Here is a 15,033-nt window from a genome sequence, read left to right as displayed (position 1 = left end):
TAAAGTTTATTTTTAATTATTTTTTTTAGGTCACAAAAATTATAAACTTTCTGTTAGTGCCATTAGTTTTCAAATTTGTTTTTTTGTTTTCTTTGTTGCTTTATTTATTTTATTTTGTTTCTACTTACAAAAAAATACTTATTATTGCTATTTTTATTTATTTTATTAAAGTTTATTTTTAATTCTTTTTGCTTTTAAGTCAGAAAAATTATAAACTTTCTGTTAGCGCCATTAGTTTTCAAATTTGAATAGTTAAAATTTGAATTCTTCGAAATTTGTGTGAATCACAAGTTTGTGATTAACTTTACTATAAAAATAGTTTTTTTCATTTTTTGTTTTGTTTTTTGCATTATTTATTTTCTTTTATTTTTTTTCTTTATTTTTTAATTCTTTTTGCTTTTAGGTCAGAAAAACTATAAACTTTCTGTTAGTGTCATTAGTTTTAGAAAAATTATAAACTTTCTGTTAGTGCCATTAGTTTTCAAATTTGAACTAGCGGGGCTATCCGCGCATTTGCGCGGCTAGACTATTTATTTATAATTAGATTTGCTTTGACTTTTGACTTACTTTGTGCATTTAACATTATGATGTGACATTTTAGCATTCATTAAATATTTTAATATGAATTATTTTTCTTTGTATGTTTTCATTTTTTCCATTATATGTAAATTAAATATGATTGATTTACGGTAAAGATTTTTAATGTATTTGCGAGTGTGTTTTAGAAGGTATCAAGTATTGTTTTTTATCTTGCGAACCAACCTGTGGTTGGTGTGTGTTTAGTGGGAGCAGACGTACCGTCCACTACGAAGACGTTTGTGACAACTTTTTCAAGCTCAAGATGATGTGCCGACTCGGTCTCTCGAAAATACTCATAGGTGTAGGGTGTGCGTGCCTGCATTCATAAGGGTGAATGTATATACGTATATATTAGCGTTTGTGTGTGTATTGTGTTACAAAAATACTGTCTTTTTTATATAGAATTCAGAACGAAACCTATGACCATGTGAAGTTATGTTTCAGAGATATGCACATTTGTGTGGCTAGATTTTTTTAATTTATGTTTGGCTTTGTTTCGACACTTGACTTAATTTGGAAATTTAACATTATCATGTTATATTTTAACATTCATAAAAGACATTGGAAGGAAATGATTTTTCTTATGTGTTCTTTCTCCATTACATGAAAATTATGTATGATAGATTTAATTTATTTGACCCCTAAAAAAGATTTGATTTATTTGTGAGTGTCTTTTAGAATGTTAGAAGTATTCCCTTTTTCATGTAGAACTGTACGTCTATCTAAAGTTTATAGGTTGATTCCCATGTGTACTTTGTTCCTAGACTGGACGAAAATATCGTTTATAAACAAAAGACTGGACCAAAATTAGCATGTGCTTTGACCGTGCTAGTTTTGATTGGTTTTTAAGCACACAGCCTTAATTTTGTAACTGGTCGAACCAATATTTCCCTAGGGGTCTCTAGCGCAGCTCTTCTTCCCTTCTTTTCTGAGATGGGCACCACCGCGCCGGAAAAAAATTATATGAGACCAGGTCTCACGATTAGCAGGTAAGACCCGTCCTGATGGATGATACGTGGCATTCACAAATCACAAAACATCTAATCTTTCTCCCCCCTGATTTTAAGTGGGGGGTGGGGGATGCTTTAAGATTTATGAATGCCACGTGTCATTTATTAGGATGGGTCTCGCGTGAGACCTGGTCTCATAGTATTCTTTTCCGCATGCGCCTGTCACTGGCTGCCTCGCAGCGGCGTACCGCCGCCAACCATAGCTTAAGCGGAGGGAAGATGTACGCCGCAGCTTCTCTCCCGACCTCTATTGCCGAATGGATTTGGGGGAGCCTGCACAGGTAATTTTTTTTGCATCTCACATTGAGTTAAATTTCATCTCAGATTAGAAATTGTTGGGTAAAATCTCCATGCCACAACCACGCTCAAGATTTATTAAAGAAGATACTTAAATCTCCATGCTGCAGGCAATTTTTCATGGAGCTGAGATACAATAGAGATTGAGATTTGGGGACTATTCATTATAGGGATTAGAGATTGGATTGTGATCTTCTGGAAGTATGTGGCATGAGAGAGATGATGCTAGATTCAATAGAGCTCATATCCATTGCCAAATGAAGATGGTACGATCTGTATTTTTTGCGGCCTCACCGCTTATTATCTTCTCAGACTTCATACCAATGGACTGTTTCCTCTTCCACACAGTTCTTTTAAAAGGATATTCTTCGGCATGAGCATATCGCTTCCGATTAGCTTGCGGCGGCCTGCTGGGCTAAGATTCTCGCTGGATCCGCTGAATATCTTGCGGCAAGGAGGGCACGGGGTGGCGCGGCCGGACGGAGAAGCCGGCACAGTTGAGCTGCCGCGAAGTGAACCAAGGAGCCGTCGACCTGCATGGAGCAGCACGGCGCAACAAACACAAAGGAGCGGAAGACGGATTCATTAGTGCCGCAAGTAGCAGCGCAGGTTTGGCCTTCAACTATGTTGCCTAGTCTAGGACCTAGTGGAGCTAGCTATGCGTGTGGCCCAAATACATTTTTTCTAAAAAAATAATTTTGGTCGGATCGGTTGAGAGTTAATGAGAAAAATAAATTAAGCTTTTGGTCTGTGACTCACCATCATATACTTGTTCGTGATATAATAATATACGCCCTGGAGGCTCAATCCTTCTTTCGGTCTATTTAAATTTCATTGTGGCTTCATATGAATCAATTCGTAGTCAAGCTATGATTTTTTTTCATAGTATTCCAGATGGATTTCAAACTTAATCTTTTCAAATATTGTTGAGCATTTGTTTTCATATAATCTAGGCCATGCTAGTACATTTTAGTTTTAGCAAATGTTGTAGGCACATCAGAGCTTTGACCAACTACACAAATGCAATGCTAATTCTTATGAATGTTACTACTTAACACTTAAATTGATGAAGAACAAATGAATGTACTGCTCATTCTCTTCTGAATAGTACGCGGATTGTTTAAAAACAAAATGTCATATTGTTCATACATATTGATCATTTATAAAAATGCGATAAATCTTTCTGTTCTCCGATACATTAAAATAATGAATATGTTGTATACGCAAAGCTCACTAACTAAACAACATCGACTCCTTGTTATGAGCATATACTCTTGCGTATTTCTGTGGATAAACTACTGTCACAAAAAGTTTCAGGAATAGGTCCTTCCTCTCTTGGGTCTTGTTTGGCGTACTTGATCTTCCAGTTGACCTGTGTCCTCAAATTTTACATCAGTACCTTTGATCTTGGTGTTGTTAGACTTTTTAGTCAAACTTCATGTCATCCTTATGGCTACATAGATGATACTTTTATCTTTGGCGTTACAAACATCTGGCCTTCATGTTCAACTTTTGTCCTTCTGTTTTTTGCATGAACACTTCTGGTACTTTTGGGCACTGCTTTTTCTGTTTTTCAGATCTACTATTTTTATTTTCTTCATCTTCCAAGTCTGGTAATACAACAGATCTTCGCCTCCTTTTCCCGCCATCGACACTCCTTGATGAGCTTTTATATTGATGCTCCTTCTGATGTATTATACTCCCATTGCTTTTCTCTTCTGGCTCCTCTTTCAAAGTGACCAACTCACGTACGTTTTTGCTAAATTCACATTTACTTATTTGTACCTGCAAAAATCACATAAATGGATGAATTAAGGGACGAATTTATGTAAAGAAAAGTTTGTACGATGAAGTATTCAGTCACCTTTTAACTGGCTAATTCAGTTTCTTTGTTTCTTGTTTTAACATGTTGTCCACTTCATCATCCATCAAATCCTGTTGAGCACAATGGATCAAGAATTGTAAATAGCTGCTTCAATAGTTCCATATAAAAGAGTATAATAATTGGTGTTTAAATATATTTGATAGTTTAATAGACCATTACCTCTTCAACTTTATCCTCTAAGTATCGCTTCTCAAGCTTTTCATTAGGCACGAATATTATTTTTACTGCATAGTTTTGCATGCCAGAGAGAGGTTCACATAATTCAGTTTTGCACGAATATAAAAGAGTTTGAATCGAAAGATAAGTCTTTGTCCACATAATTCTTGTATACTCTTTGGGACTTCTTCAAATTTTCCATCTAAGGAACCCAACAGGAATGAGACTGATGTATTGAGCATTCTTTCAGCCCCGCAAATGTGATAGTACATAATGATGGCCAAATCAAGAGAATATGCTTACCTAGGTGTTACACCTTCTGGATACGTATCACAATTCTTGCAATAATTATTATGTGATTCTTTCGTAGCAATTTTGTTGCAAACATCACATGACATGTACCACCATTGAATATTTTCTTGTCATCGATCAATTGTAGCTATTGTTGTGAACACAATGTCCTGCAAGTTGATGAAGAAAAGTATAGCTCTTTAAAGGATATTTAGCCACTCATACAAATATGTCAAACACATCTGTAGGTCTTGGAGGCTTCTACAATATCGTATCTTAGAAGATTTTCTGATTCATTAACTCATATGTTGGGTTGTCGTGCCTGATTCCAGTAAGTTCTCTTAAGGTTATCCTTCTGTAAAACATTTGATCTTCCAGTGACCATTGAGTACTTTTATCTATCTCCATCATTTTTTGTGAAGTTTCTTCAATGGAGTGGCTATAAATAAATGTTAGTAAATGAAGATATATTATGAACTTCTATAGGGCCAGTACCTACAAATTATGCTTAATACCTGCCACGAAGTTCCCAAGTCTCGGGTATATCTAGATTGGTATGTACTCTTGTGGCGCTAGTTGACTTTAGGCACAGACCTATTTAATGAACAATAAATCAGTTAGATTTATTATCTTGGTGGTATGAAAAAAAGGAGATGTAAACATATTCAACTTACTGTTGAATTTTTGCACCATTGTTGAGGTAACAATAATAATTGTTTGATTGCCAATTACATCCTCACTTAAATGATGAGCTAATCTTCCCCATAATGATACTCTGATTTTATCATGCCTGAATAATTCATTCGAAAGTAATTAATGGTAATAATAAATATAAGTGGAAGAAAACTGTCTTTACCCTTCTGTGAAAAGTTGATGCATGGATATACACTTACTCTTGCATTAGAATTTCAATTGCACGTATATCTAAAAGTGTTTTCTTCTTTGTTATCCTTGATTCTATTGGCTTACTCTTGGTAAGTAAGCCAATAACATCTGCAAATTTGAAGATTAAAGACTTAAAAAGTTAGGAAGTTATTCATTTGGAATATATTAATACAACTACCAACAAATGGCTTCATAATTGAATTGACCACTTTGAAGTAAGAATATGACTATCAACATACCTGAGCATTGTTGGTCCTTTTCTAGCCGTTCTTGTAGGGTATCTTTGCTAGCAAACTTGAAGTAGTAATCTGGAAAATTATCCGATGCACCTTCCATCTCCTTTAATTTTGTATTGTATAAAAAAATAATTTTAATTTCATTGTTGACTGGCCGATATTTTGTTGCATCTATAACTTTAAAATTGCTAAAAGCATATATAGAACCCTCGTTGATCTTTGCTCTGTTAGTGTCAATATGATTCTTCCAGATAGTAGCATGAACCGTATGACCCTTCAAAATTTAATGAAAGAAAATCTTAGTAGTAATTTTAAAAGTAGAACAATCCCATTGTTAATTATGTGAAGAAAATACCTGCTCATCCATCAAAATCATATCGATGCTTATAAGTTCATCAGTCGAAGGGTTGATCGAGTCCCACATTCTCATTACTTTGTCTTTAATATTCCATATCTGTCGTCTTGTGGTTAACTCACTCAACTTCGTGTACGCCATACAGATGTTGCCTTCAAAACAATTTTAAAAGGAGTGGTTCATATGATAATGCACTAATGAAATTTGGTTAGAAAGAAGTGTTCTAAGTAATGATCAATTAAGAGGAAAACATGGTGTTCATAAGCAGGTTGTGAAGACATGCAAGGACGGAAAGATCTAAATAGACCTCAAGATTTCAGTTATATATTACCCAAAATTGATGATGTTTCTGTCGATTTCTTCTTCTGTCGTTCGATGTGTTGGGTGTCCTACCGTATGTCGCCCCTTAGATTCGTATGGCATATGTCGCACCTTCGATTCGTTCCTGGCGTGTGTCGATATGTCGTTGTGTGGATCTCCCTTCTATCCTCATACGCGTGCTGTTGGTTGCTCTGGCGTGTGTTAATTCCCTGGATGTTCTGGTGTGTGTCCCAACCTTTATATTAGTCCAAATGTTGTTCAGTTTGAATTGGACACGGACGGGTGTCTGCTGGAAACTATTCTGTGTGCAATAGTATACGTCCATTCCATTCGTTGCCTAATATGTATCAATCCGTTTAGTTTCCTTCACGTGCAATAGTACACATCCCATCTGTGTGCAATAGTATATGTCCGTCCACGCGAATTTTTATGTGTGTCAGGACTCTTGCTAGCCTTTTTTACCTGATGGGTCTTGCTTCCTTTTTATTAACTAGCAAACATGCCCGTGCGTTGCAATGGTAGAACAAAAAAGTTCACGCCTTCTTTTGTACTCCCTCCAGTCCTTTTTAGTTTACATATAAGATTTTTCTGAAGTCAAACCTCGTAAAGTTTGACCAACTTTATAGAAAAAATATGAACATTCACAATGTGAAATCATTATCATTAGATGCATCGTGACTTAAATTTTCATATTGTATAACTTTAGCATTGTAGATGTTGATATTTTTCATATAAAATATGGTTAAACTTTACGAAGTTTGACTTTAGACAATTCTTATATGCAAACTAAGAAGGACCGGAGGGAGTAAAACAACGTGCCATCAATATTACCGCTTGTCCTTCTTTTCCACCCTCCTTGTGGTGTCAACCTAATCATAACTTGTTAGAATGTGGTAAATCACAAGGCGATGAGCTTTGCCACCTTATGAGACACCTCTCATTGAACCTTAATGGACCTAAATAACTCAACAGTCAATGCTGTCACATTAATACTTTCATTGCTTAGAAGTTAGAACAATTGAAAAGGATGCAAACAAAACGAAGACTTAGTTGGACGCCTTGCAATTGTAACAGGGTGCAATCTTCAGTTTAGCCGCTATCAACTACCCAAGAATTTAGACGACCAATACCAACATCAGAAATTACAATATTCTAAAAGCTCGTTGTGCTTTGGTAAACTGTTTCACTAAAAGCATACACCAGAGTAGGTTGTCTTACCCCTAAGAAAATGAATATACTATTACATAATATTCTTTGTAGTTAATCCTAGAAATATATATTTGCAATTAATTCTAGAATTCCTATAAATATTTACAGTTAATCCGGCACCCACCCCATCATACTTCGTTTTGATGGGAAAAAAAATCATAATACAACAAATAGCAAATTCCACCAAAACAAAAGAAAAGAGGAGATTATGAGACCATTAGATGAAACGAGCAGGTGCTCCAGCTTGAAAGAGCTCCTCTTAGTTGATCAACCTTTGTTCCTTCAACGATCAAGCTATCAGATCAACAAAAGAACATAACCATGAAATACCCATCGACAGGTCGATTTCTATCCAATGAAAATATTTGGTTGGTGATAAATCCCAAGTTGACCAAAACAGGTGTGGAATCGGTCAAAAACCAAGGCGTATACTTATGTGGGTTGTAGTAAGTGCTAGATTGAACGACATGTTCCCTCAAAATAAATTTTGAACGAGAGGTTTCCGATATTAATTTTGCATGAATTTTTTATGCTTCTCTTATCTTCCTGAACCTCTTATCCTCCTCCTCGTCTTTGTCTACCTCATTCTAGATGGTTTAGGATTTTCGTGATCAAGATGGTTTGTGCCTTTTGACGTGTCTTTATCCATTAAGTGCTAGTACATCTTTTATGAAATTCTCCACATTGCAAACAATATTCTCGAATAGAATAGAAAAAGGAGAGTTGACCTAAGCACAGATGCTCAACTACATGTACAAAATTCTATGACCTGCAAGCCCCGACCACAAATATCCCTTCATGTACTGTGCATATAAATACATGAACATATGAGACTCGCGGCAGCTTCGGACTCGGTGCCCTCACGTACAGGCCTGAGTGCCCAGTAGTTTCAGTGGTGGTCGCACCTGCACGAACACATGCATGCTCATCATACTACTCCAGCGCTTTGTCGCCGGGAAGCTCCATGTGCTCCGCGTACGCTTCAGCCCTGACCTGCTGCACCAGAAGCTCCTACGACCATCAGGGCATGGGCAGGGTGCTGCTCGTCCTTCCTATTCATGCACGTGAGATTGAGCAGCACAACGGTGCGCCATGTTAGAATCTGGGCGAAGGGCTCGTACATGTCATGGTGCTTGCCCGCCGCCGAGTGGCCTAATTTTAAGAGGGGCCAATTTCTGTTTGAGCTTGGACATGTGGCCCAGCAGCCTTGTGGTGATCCTCTTCCTCGTTGCCGTACTCTTGCCATTGATTAGAGGTACGCATGCATTTTTTTTGTATTGAGCCCACAGATTCTTCCTTTACTTACTTTTATTATATACAATCTTGTACCTGTCATGATGCTCGTTTTCACCTTTTGTTTGTTGATTTCTGAGGTGGTCGGTATATTAACCGATGGCAATTAGTTAACAAAAGCGGGGTGGGACAATTAAACAGCAAAGCTGCTAAGCTTATCTGGTCGTTGTAGCTAGAGTCTCAGGAAATGTCTTGGGTTCGATTCCTATATTCCAACTTATTTTTTGCGGTATATAAGAAAGACCCCTCACATCGTTATTAGCCCAGATTATTTTCATGGGCTCTAGGAAAGCCCATCCACGAGGGTGCCCAGCCCAGGACGGGCTTGTACATACGAATCTTCATCCTGCGATATTTTCTGCAATCCTAGGGCACACCCAATTAGTACCACCTCAGATAGTATAGAAAATCTTCAAAAAATAGAGGTGAACAGATGAAAAAATTGGTGAAACGCACCTTACTTTATTAATAGGTATAGATATAGATATAGACTAGGACATGGGCCCGTGCGTTGCAACGGGAGAAAAAAAAATTACTCCCTCTGTCCATAATATAAGAATGAGACTGAGTAGTATCACACACCCTTTTCCCATTCCTTACCCTACCCGATCCTTATCGACGATTTTTGTTGATATGTGGAAATAGAGAAAAGAGAGAAAATATTAAATAATCGGTTTTAGTGTTATGCTAATTTCAACGTTAGGCCAAGTGATGTATATAATTATACTACCCTTATTTTTTATATGGTGTAACTAAGAAATATGGCTCAAGTACCACTTTCAGATACCTGTATGGCCAATAGTTGTCAAATCTTACTACCTTATCTAACAATCAATACATATACAATCTGGAAGTTAAATATATGGAAAAACATCTGTAATTTAAGCTATATGTAAACATCAAAGGGAACTGTATGTATTTTGTGGTGTTGCTGGAGAGGATGTTCAGTGGCAGACCACCCCAATTACTGGTAGGCTTTCAGTCCCTACAGCACACAATCAAGTCAAGAGGAGTGCTCATGGATGCATGTCACGATTTTTATTCTTGAAAAAATGTTATGAAGCATGGACAATAAAGTAGGGAACGCGGCGCCACCATGAGGATGCAGTTCCTTCGGTTGTCAGGCCCACCAATGCAAAATCTGCTTCAATCTATACTAAGCAAACAGTACACTGCCGAATCAAACATCGTCACATTTATTCAGTAATTGGCCTAGAAGATATATGCTAGATTGCAGCATAATCTCTAGTGTATTTGCCAACATCATGTCCAGCCACAGTGCATGTAAAAAATCAAACAATACAGAAAACAACCTACTGCTCAGTTACCATCTCTCTAAATAAATCTCTGAAGAACAAAAGCTTGAGGGAAGGGGCAACAACAGGGCAGTTCCTTCAGTTGTCAGCCCCACCAATGCATAAGCTGCTTCAATCTATACTAAGCAATCAGTACACTGCCGAATCAACCATGGTCAGATTTATTCAGTAATTGGCCTAGAAGATATACACTGCCAACATCATGTCCAGCCACAGTGCATGCAAAAAATCAAACAATACAGATACTCTGAACACAAAAAAGCTTGAGGGAAGGGGCAACAGCAGGGCTGTTTTTGAGGGAGGTCGAGGCATCACATACCTGTGTTGTAGCCACCGTTGGACTCAGAGTGCTTCTCTGGACCAAGAATTCCGGCGAACACGGTGCCGGTTCCTCCGGCGTACTCAAAGGCGAACTCGGTGCCGGTTCCTCCGGCGTACTCAAAGGCGAACTCGATGCCTGTTCCTCCAGCGTACTCAAAGGCGACATGATGCGGAGCATAAGCGACGGTGCACTACTAGCTGGTGGCGCTGGCCTGGTTCATGATTCGGGCCAAGAACAATTCAACTTATAGCAGCGAACTCCAATCCGGGTCGGGACGGTTTCTTTGTTTGAGAAGGAGACCTGAGCAGGAGTTTGAGAAGGACAAGGGAGCAGGATTTCCGTCAGAAATTCAAATAAAACACGGGAGCAAAAATTCGTCAGGGACTCCATCCTCCCGCGCGAGGCGCCACCGGAGCCGCCTTCCGCCCCTTACCGCTGGCGACGGCGAGCGCGGAGCTGGCCTTGACGGCGAGGGTGGCCATCTCCTGCCCGGAGAGCAGCCGGCGGAGCATGGACATGGGCAGCGCGAAGTAGAGCCACCCGGGCTGCAGCGCCTCCTCGACCGCCAGCGCACGGGCGGGCGCGTCGAAGCGGAGCTCGCGAAGTAGATCCACACGGGCTGCAGCGCCTCCTCGGCCGCCAGCGCACGGGCGGGCGCGTCGAAGCGGAGCTCGTCGGCGCTGCACAGGAAGCTCGACGCGCTGGCGGCGTCCCCCAGCGCCTCGCCCGCCATGACGGGCGCCGCGAACTGCACCAAAGAGCCGTCTGGGCCGACCACCTTCGCCGTGGCCACACGCCGGCGACGGCCGTCGACGGCGCACGACGGAATGGGCGTAGCCGCCGCCGTTGCCGCAGGAGGAATGGATAAGATGACGGGAGGACAGCGAGTGAAATTCAAATGAGTACAGGGTTTTTTTGCAAAATGAAACGTTATATAGAGACCCATACTAAAACAGGGACTGCGGGTTGATTTTTTATAAACCGAGGGGCTTTTTCGCAAAACGCCAGCGACGACGGACGACCAGAAGCACTCCGTGCTTTATTAGTAGGGAAAGATTACATCGGAACCCCCACACGTAGACTGATTGGCCTTTGCCCGATTGATTTTTTCTATTGTTAATAATGTTGGGCGTGGCCATCTCATGTGTTTCTATTTAACATATCTCAACCGTCCAATATATTAACTTTGTAGAGATAAATCTTAACCGTTCGTTTTCTATCGTTTTAAGTATATAATAGATAGATAGTTAAAATTTGAATTCTTTGAAATTTGTGTGAATCACAAGTTTGTGATTAACTTTACTAAAAAAATGAGCATAGATGCGCTTACAGAGAAAATTCAACCTAAATTCATAGTAAATTTCTATGAATTTCAGAGAAATTCGCTCTGAATTTAGGTCAAATTTTCTGTATAAGGACATCTATTTTCACTTTGAGAGGAGCTCAACAAGGCAGAGAGGGAAGGGCTTATAAACCGGTGTGAGCCCCCTTCGGTTGGCGAGGTGGGACTAAACTCTGACCGCAACAAGGACCAACCCTTTAGTCCCGGTTTGTGGCACAAATCGGGACTAATGGTCATGGGCCAGGGGCGAGGCGCATTGGTCCCAGTTGGTGCCACGAACCGGGACCAATGCCCCCTTTAGTCCCGGTTGGTGATACCAACCAACCGGGACCAAAGGCCTTGTGCTGCCCCGCGTCAAAAGTTTAGTACCACCTCGCTAGCTGAGAGAGCTCGAGAGTGATTTATAAACGCTGTTGCGCCCACCCTTTCGAGCTCCTCTCAATTGTAGGCTTTCGGGCCTAACCATACGCTGTGTGCCTGTGGGCCTACTGGGCCACCTACGGGCCTGAATCCTGGCCCATGGTAGGGTTTCTAGTCGTATTCAGGCCGTGGGGGCCTAGTAGGTGGCACTTTTTTTTTGTTTTTTTGCTTTATTTATTTTATTTTGTTTCTACCTACAACAAAATACTTATTATTTCTATTTTTATTTATTTTATTAAAGTTTATTTTTATTATTTTTCTTTTAGGTCATAAAAATTATAAACTTTCTGTTAGTGTCATTAGTTTTCAAATTTGAATAGTTAAAATTTGAATTTTCTTTGATATTTGTGTGAATCACAAGTTTGTGATTAACTTTACTATAAAAATAGTTTTTTTGTTTTGTTTTTTGCATTATTTATTTTCTTTAATTTTTTGCTTTATTTTTTAATACTTTTTGCTTTTAGGTCAGAAAAATTATAAACTTTCTGTTAGTGCCATTAGTTTTAGAAAAAATATAAACTTTATGTTAGTGCCATTAGTTTTCAAATTTGAATAGTTAAAATTTGAATAATGATATTAGGTCAGAAAAAGTTGAAAGTTGGCATGGTATCATAATTTCACCCACATAGCATGTGCATGTACAAAACGGACAATGGTATCATACTCGTCTGTTACAAAGTTGGCATGGTATCATCATAATAGTTGCGGGAGAAAGTCTTCACTTTTTCTTCGCTTGTGTCATTTGCTTATTGCGCCGTAACCATGGATAATCTTCATTGTTTATCAGGATGCTTGGGTCAGCCTTGACTTTGAAGGGAGGAATTTCATGAAACTTTTCATAATCTTCAGACATGTCTATCTTGTCCTCCACTCCCACGATGTCCCTTTTTCCTGAAAGAACTATGTGGCGCTTTGGCTCATCGTATGATGTATTCGCTTCCTTATCTTTTCTTTTTCTCGGTTTGGTAGACATGTCCTTCACATAGATAACCTGTGCCACATCATTGGCTAGGACGAACGGTTCGTCAGTGTACCCAAGATTTTTCAGATCCACTGTTGTCATTCCGTACTGTGGGTCTACCTGTACCCCGCCTCCTGACAGATTGACCCATTTGCACTTAAACAAAGGGACCTTAAAATCATGTCCGTAGTCAAGTTCTCATATGTCCACTATGTAACCATAATATGTGTCCTTTCCCCTCTCGGTTGCTGCATCAAAGCGGACACCGCAGTTTTGGTTGGTGCTCTTTTGATCTTGGGCGATCGTGTAAAATGTATTCCTATTTATCTCGTATCCTTTGTAAGTCAATACAGTCAAAGATGGTCCCTTGCACAACAAGTACAGCTCATCACAAACAGTGTTGTCACCTCTGAGATGTGTTTCCAACCAACTGCTGAAAGTCCTGATGTGTTCACATGTAATCTAGTCGTCGCACTGCTCCGGGTGTTTGGAGCGCAGACTGTTCTTGTGTTCATCGACATACGGGGTCACCATGTAGAGTTCTGTAGAACTGTGTAGTGTGCTTGAGACCAAGAATATCCGTCCCTGCATATTATTGAGTCCCCTCCCATCATGCCTTTTCCAGTCAGTCTCCCCTCATACCGCGATTTAGGGAGACCTATCTTCTTAAGGCCAGGAATGAAGTCAACACAAAACCCAATGACATCCTCTGTTTGATGGCCCATGGAGATGCTTCCTTCTGGCCTAGCGCGGTTACAGACATATTTCTTTAGGACTCCCATGAACCTCTCAAAGGGGAACATATTGTGTACAAATACAGGCCCCAGAATGACAATCTCGTCGACTAGATGAACTAGGACGTGTGTCATGATATTGAAGAAGGATGGTGGGAACACCAGCTCGAAACTGACAAGACATTGCGCCACATCACTCCTTAGCCTTGGTACGATTTCTGGATCGATCATCTTCTGAGAGATTGCATTGAGGAATGCACATAGCTTCACAATGGCTAATCACACGTTTTCCGGTAGAAGCCCCCTCAATGCAACCGGAAGCAGTTGCGTCATAATCACGTGGCAGTCATGAGACTTTAGGTTCTGGAACTTTTTCCCTGGCATATTTATTATTCCCTTTATATTCGACGAGAAGCCAGTCGTGACCTTCATACTGAGCAAGCATTCAAAGAAGATTTCTTTCTCTTCTTTCGTAAGAGCGTAGCTGGCAGGAACTTCATACTGCTTCGGAGGCATGCCGTCTTTTTCGTGCAAACGTTGCATGCCCTCCCGTGCCTCAGGTGTATCTTTTGTCTTCCCATACACTCCCAAGAAGCCTAGCAGGTTCACGCAAAGGTTCTCCGTCACGTGCATCACGTCAATTGAAGAGCGGACCTCTAGGTCTTTCCAGTAGGGTAGGTCCCAACATATAGATTTCTTCTTCCACATGGATGCGTGTCCCTCGGCATCATTCGGAACAGCTAGTCCGCCAGGACCCTTTCCAAAGATTACGTGTAAATCATTGACCATAGCAAGTACGTGATCACCGGTACGCATGGCGGGCTTCTTCCGGTGATCTGCCTCGCCTTTGAAATGCTTGCCTTTCTTTCGACATTAATGGTTGGTCGAAAGAAATCGACGATGGCCCAGGTACACATTCTTCCTACATTTGTGCAGGTATATACTTTCAGTTTCATCTAAACAGTGCGTGCATGCGTGGTATCCCTTGTTTGTCTGTCCTGAAAGGTTACTGAGAGCGGGCCAATCGTTGATGGTTACAAACAGCAACACGTGCAGGTTAAATTCCTCCTGTTTGTGCTCATCCCACGTACGTACACCGTTTCCATTCCACAACTGTAAAATTTCTTCAACTAATGGCCTTAGGAACACATCAATGTCGTTGCCGGGTTGCTTAGGGACTTGGATGAGAATTGACATCATAATGAACTTCCGCTTCATGCACATCCAAGGAGGAAGGTTATACATACATAGAGTCACGGGCCAGGTGCTGTGATTGCTGCTCTGCTCCCCAAAAGGATTAATGCCATCCGCGCTTAAACCAAACCATACGTTCCTTGGGTCACTTGCAAACTCAGGCCAGTACTTTCTCTCGATTTTTCTCCACTGCGACCCGTCAGCGGGTGCTCTCAACTTCCCGTCTT

General features: G+C 40.2%; 1 protein-coding gene and 1 long non-coding RNA gene across 2 annotated transcripts; one reads left to right on the top strand and one right to left on the bottom strand.

Annotated features, from left to right (window-relative positions):
• The first annotated feature begins 1,760 nt into the window (after nucleotides 1–1,760).
• Nucleotides 1,761–4,682, top strand: LOC119359531. Its single transcript, XR_005172582.1, has 4 exons — nucleotides 1,761–1,870; nucleotides 1,997–2,152; nucleotides 2,235–2,495; nucleotides 4,467–4,682. It is a non-coding gene; the product is annotated as an uncharacterized LOC119359531 (long non-coding RNA).
• Nucleotides 4,683–9,962: 5,280 nt separating this feature from the next.
• Nucleotides 9,963–11,208, bottom strand: LOC119357928. The gene is made up of 4 exons (XM_037624697.1): nucleotides 10,784–11,208; nucleotides 10,541–10,709; nucleotides 10,153–10,290; nucleotides 9,963–9,970 (listed from the first exon to the last, which is right to left on the bottom strand). Exons 1-4 carry the CDS (start codon nucleotides 11,099–11,101, stop codon nucleotides 9,963–9,965), a joined length of 633 nt encoding a protein of 210 aa, XP_037480594.1. The 5' UTR covers nucleotides 11,102–11,208.
• Between the last annotated feature and the right edge of the window lie 3,825 nt (nucleotides 11,209–15,033).

This window comes from Triticum dicoccoides, chromosome 2A (genome assembly GCF_002162155.2).
Source record: "Triticum dicoccoides isolate Atlit2015 ecotype Zavitan chromosome 2A, WEW_v2.0, whole genome shotgun sequence".
In the NCBI taxonomy this organism is placed as follows: Eukaryota; Viridiplantae; Streptophyta; class Magnoliopsida; order Poales; family Poaceae; genus Triticum; species Triticum dicoccoides.
The sequence above is the reverse complement of the archived record's forward strand: the minus strand, read 5'-3'. Positions and strand labels throughout refer to the sequence as shown.